General features: G+C 45.9%; 1 protein-coding gene across 1 annotated transcript; it reads right to left on the bottom strand.

Moving 5' to 3' along the window:
- Positions 1-894: 894 nt before the first annotated feature.
- Positions 895-2,249, bottom strand: LOC309551948 (uncharacterized protein; the record flags this gene model as incomplete). Its single annotated transcript, XM_082252679.1, has 2 exons — positions 895-1,774; positions 1,918-2,249. The coding sequence occupies 2 exons, from the start codon at positions 2,247-2,249 to the stop codon at positions 895-897; spliced, it is 1,212 nt and encodes a 403-aa protein (XP_082108805.1).
- Between the last annotated feature and the right edge of the window lie 3,023 nt (positions 2,250-5,272).

Genomic DNA, 5,272 nt, shown 5'->3' with positions numbered 1-5,272 from the left:
TGTCCAAGCCACCCACTCGCATCCTGACATCAGCTATCCACGTTCAAAGTCACCGCGGTCAAGCCAGGACGATCAGTCAGGATACACCTACCAGCATTTGTGATTTTTTTCTTTTTTTTTGTGTTTATTTGAATAAAAACCTTTTTTTGAAATGATATTTTGCCTCATTTTTTTTTAAAGTTGTATGTTGAAATAGAAGTACATCTGCACAGGCCATTGGGCTGGCACACACTTGCCACATGCAGAAGGAAACCCCCCTCCTTCTTCTGCATGTGGCAAGTGTATGCACAGGCCATTGGGCTGGCACACACTTGCCACATGCAGAAGGAAACCCCCCTCCTTCTTCTGCATGTGGCAAGTGTATGCACAGGCCAGGGCTGGCACACACTTGCCACATGCAGAAGGAAACCCCCCTCCTTCTTCTGCATGTGGCAAGTGTATGCACAGGCCAGGGCTGGCACACACTTGCCACATGCAGAAGGAAACCCCCCTCCTTCTTCTGCATGTGGCAAGTGTATGCACAGGCCAGGGCTGGCACACACTTGCCACATGCAGAAGGAAACCCCCCTCCTTCTTCTGCATGTGGCAAGTGTATGCACAGGCCAGGGCTGGCACACACTTGCCACATGCAGAAGGAAACCCCCCTCCTTCTTCTGCATGTGGCAAGTGTATGCACAGGCCAGGGCTGGCACACACTTGCCACATGCAGAAGGAAACCCCCCTCCTTCTTCTGCATGTGGCAAGTGTATGCACAGGCCATTGGGCTGGCACACACTTGCCACATGCAACATTGAACTAGAACAATGGAAGAATGATAGACATCAAAAGAACTGACATACATGTTTAATAAAAGCTGTATGTGAAGATATCACAAAGTTTACAAGATGAATGATTTTAGACAAAATTATCCTGCCATGCCACTTCCCCATCAGGCGAGACAAAGAAATCCGCAAACTTATCTCTGATGGTCATGACTCGTGCTGTTGTTCGTAAGTCCATAAACTGCACGCGGTGCATGGGGTTACGTGGCTCTGGTTCAACGCTGCTCCTGTCGCTTCTCCTTAGGAAATTGTGCAAAACACAGCAGGCCAGGACAACCTTGGTGGCATTGTCAACATCCAGTTGCATACATGACAGCAAAACCCTCCATTTTGCTGAGCACACACCAAACGCACACTCCACAACACGACGAGCTCGGCTCAGCCGATAATTGAATATACGTTTGGTGTGACTCAGTCCATAGCCACTGTATGGCCTCATCAGATTTTCTGCCAGTCCAAATGCTTCGTCGGCCACCATGACCAATGGCAAGCTTGGTTCCTCAGTACACGGTAGCGGCCTGCTTGTTGGTATGTTGAGTCGTCCTTCGTGTAGCCGACGTCCAAAGGCCGATTCTCGAAAGATGCGGGCATCACCCTGGCTGCCATATGCTCCTACATCAACAGCAAGGAATTGAAGATGGGCATCAGACAATGCCAGGAGTACCACAGAAAAATATTTCTTGTAGTTAAAGTATGCAGAGCCGGAATGGGGGGGCTTCTTCACCCTGATGTGTTTTCCATCAAGGGCACCGATACAGTTGGGGAACTGGGTTTTCTCCCAAAATTCGTCGACAACTGCTTCCCACATCTCTTCAGTCGGCTCCGGCATGACCACCTCCTTCAACTGCTCCCATATTGCCGCACATGTCTCCTTAACAATTTTGGCCACCGTGGAGACACCGAGCAGAAAATAGTGGTGTAAGGAGACAAAGCTTTGGCCAGTAGCAAGAAACCTAAAATAAAAATAAAAAATGATTACATATTACATCTATCTTTCAAAAATACATTGAAAATGTTTTAACTAGGACCTCACCACCTAACCCTCTTAACCCAAGTACTAACCCTATACAAAACACCCACAAATGATTTCACTTACCGAAGTGTCACAAGCAGCCTTTCCTCCGGTGACACACTGCTTCGCATGTTCGTGTCCATCCTGGATAGCCTTGGCCTGAGCTTCTCCAGCAGGTCATCGAAAAGCGGAACGGACATACGTGAGAAGTTGTACCACTTGTCCGGATACATGCGGAGTTGGGTGTACATGGTGGTAAAGTACCCCACGGACAGACGCTGCAACATGACAGGATGCACCCAGAACCTTCGCCGTATGCTCCTCTCATTCTCCTCCTCCAACTGTCTCCTTCTACGCATCCTTCTCAAGATGATGAGCAGGATCGCCTCATCAACCTTCTGCATAACAGGATCCATGACTCAGAAATGCAAAGATTACTCCGAAAATACAAGAAACATTCTCAGCTGATCTGAAAATGCTCTCTCCTCTCTCTCTCTCCTACCAAAATGGCTTCCACACATTGCATTGTGGTTATTTTGGGTGTGGAAAATGGAGGAGGACTGATTTTTTAAAAAAACGCTATTTAGCGCTGACGCGGCTTAACGCGGCTTAACGCTCATTAACATAATTTGAGAAACGCTGTTTAACGCGCGTTTTTAACGCCGGTTTTTCCCGGCGTTATAACTAGCTTGGACGTACGTTTTTTTGAACGCCCCGTGTGCATGGGGCCTACTTGAACAAGAGAAAAGACTCAAAAGGTATTGGTCAGGATAAACTGCCAAGACTAGGTTGAAATAATTCTCAAGACAATTATATAACTATCAGAAGCAACAGTCCAATTATATCAATTTACACAATAACAGACTCTGAATGAATAGATACCTCAAAGGAAGAGCTATTGAATGTTGGAAGTTGGGCAGGTGCCCTCTAACCAATCCTGGGAACTTTGGTAACTTCCTGATGAACAAACCAAGTGGCTTCTTCTTACTGGAGGCGGCCTGATATGGCGATTACAAAGACAAACAGAGGCGCCTCTAAGTGTAGACTTTATGCAACAGGTTTAATGAATAAATGTATGCACTCACGTTAGTAAGCATATATTCATGCCCATAAAACAAGGTTCCAGTATGGAGAAGTGTACATCATCCGGTCATGGACATCCGTCCTGCTGGAGCCCAAAATCCTTTCGCCGTGGCTGGCTTCGCCGTGGCTGGCAAGTTTAGAACCAGGAAGTAGGCTCGTGTATTTGCTTCACAGCGAGGCTTGGTGGATAGTCGAACCTGGATGATGTCATCTGCATGCAACGCGTTTCCGAGCGTGCTTGCTGCCTGGGGGAGGGCAGCCACGCTCCTTCTTCACAGCAAGATACTTGTAGCTGCAGAGGGTTGTGCACTGCATGGTAGGCCGCAGTCCTCTCACACAGCGGCGAGAGGGTGCTCACTCAATGGGACCCAGGAAGCAAGAGAGCGTGGGTCTGCCCAGCAGATCACTCTATAATCTCTCCCATAATTCTCTCCTGGAGCAGATGGCTTGCTGGCAGGTGTAGTTCTTGGGGAGGGGTGCACCGACCTAGTGCATTACCACGAAAAACATTTATTAAAATAGTAAAATGTATATATATTATACTCACAAAGCAGGTGTGAATATTACACACATTAACATGGTCAACATGAAATCTCCAAGGTAGCCAAGGCACTGCGCAATGCTGCATTTCTTGGCTCTGAGGAAGGGGGTTCGCCCTCGAAACGCGTCAGCCTAGCCATAGCAGGTTCATGCGGTACACTGCATGCTATCCAGCATTGCGCAATGCCTTGGCTACCTTGGAGATTCCATGTTGACCATGTTGATGTGTGTAATGTTCACACCTGCTTTATGAGTATAATATATACGTTTTACTATTTTAATAAATGTTTTTAGTTGTAATGCACTAGGTCGGTGTGCCCCTCTCTTTGTTGTTGTCTTCCAGTGTGTTTCGGATACCCTTGATCCTGAAGGGGCAGCAAGACCATAAGTCATACCCATCCAAGTCCATCGGAAGCATTTCTCTTCCCTCCATCATATTTCACTCGAGCGCAGGAGAATTGTTTTACACGTTAGGTGTAGTTCATTGACAGTTCTGCAGTTCAGCGATGTCTGCTCAGAAGACTACAGTTCCCACAATGCTCTCCTGTAGGCTCAGAAGTGTGATGCAAGTAGTCCGAGCCCAGCATTACTGGGGTACAGAGACAGTCTGGGACGGCAGAAGACAAGCCTGCAAAATCAGATAGCTGTAGTCTGCTCCCTGCTACAATAAAATGATGATCCCAGTGGACTTAAAATGTTACTAAAACCAGGACCCTGCATTCACTATATCTGGTCTCCCACAGTACACAGAACACGGAAATGCAATTCTTTTAGTACCGTATATGCTGATTGGCTGAGTCAGAGAGGCGGGCTGATGATGTTACAACCTCTGACTCAGCCAATCTGAGCTGGCTTTGAATTTATTCTTAGAATACATCGCTCGCTGTGATTGCCTCAATGCGGTATACTGTATGTAGCCAAAGCTACTTTAAATACAGTATTACCGCACATCCAGCGGGCTGAGAGATTAGGGACGTTCGTTTTGGGCTTACAACTTAGTGGGTGTAAACGGCCAAGGGGGGGTAGTCTTATACGGCGAGTATAGCCCAAAACCTATATTTTAACTGGAAAATTAGGGGGTCGTCTTATATGCTGGCATATACGGTAAATATGAACTGCTAAATACCCTTTCTCATCAGCAGTATATAGCAGTCTTGTGACTTCTTTCAGTGTCTGCTTAAAGGTTGTAGGAGGAGTATTCATTCTCCCCTGATTGTCCTATAAAGCTGCAGGACCCCTAACCCTGTGAACAGTGCCAACTGGCCCTGTGCTAATCATATACACCCTCCAAAAGAAGAAAATTGGGTTTTGGGACAGTAAAAGAAGGGGAGGATTAGAGAAGACAGGATCAAACAGACTTTTTACACAATGCACAGGATTAACCCCTTAGGTTCCACAGTGAGTATAACAAGCATGCTTTACTGCATATACAGACTGACTTTACTCTTGTGGGTTTAGTAACACATTCATGGTTGCCTTTTCTAGGCCGATCTGGTGGCAGTAAGCCAGGTTTCCTATTGAAATACTAGTCTATGTGTGAATGGACCTTAAATGAGCAAGATAAGTTACAAATGTCTGGTATACCAATGCCATTCTTTGATAACTTGTTTGACCTATCTTATTTTAGTATTTAGATAAAACACACAGTGTTGGCATACAAGGAAAAAAATAGTATGTAAGAAAATGTAAGATACCCTAGGGTCATTAGGTTACAGTGAACAAAGGATGCTAAAAATATGAGCAGATAGGCAAGGATAGTCAAATATAAGATTTAAAGTATGCATTAAAATGCCTAGATCTAGAGTCCTTTTGTTTT

Source organism: Pelophylax lessonae (genome assembly GCF_965119305.1).
Source record: "Pelophylax lessonae genome assembly, chromosome: 4".
NCBI classification, from domain to species: domain Eukaryota; kingdom Metazoa; phylum Chordata; class Amphibia; order Anura; family Ranidae; genus Pelophylax; species Pelophylax lessonae.
Note: the sequence above shows the minus strand (reverse complement) of the source record. Positions and strands in the feature narration are given on the sequence as shown.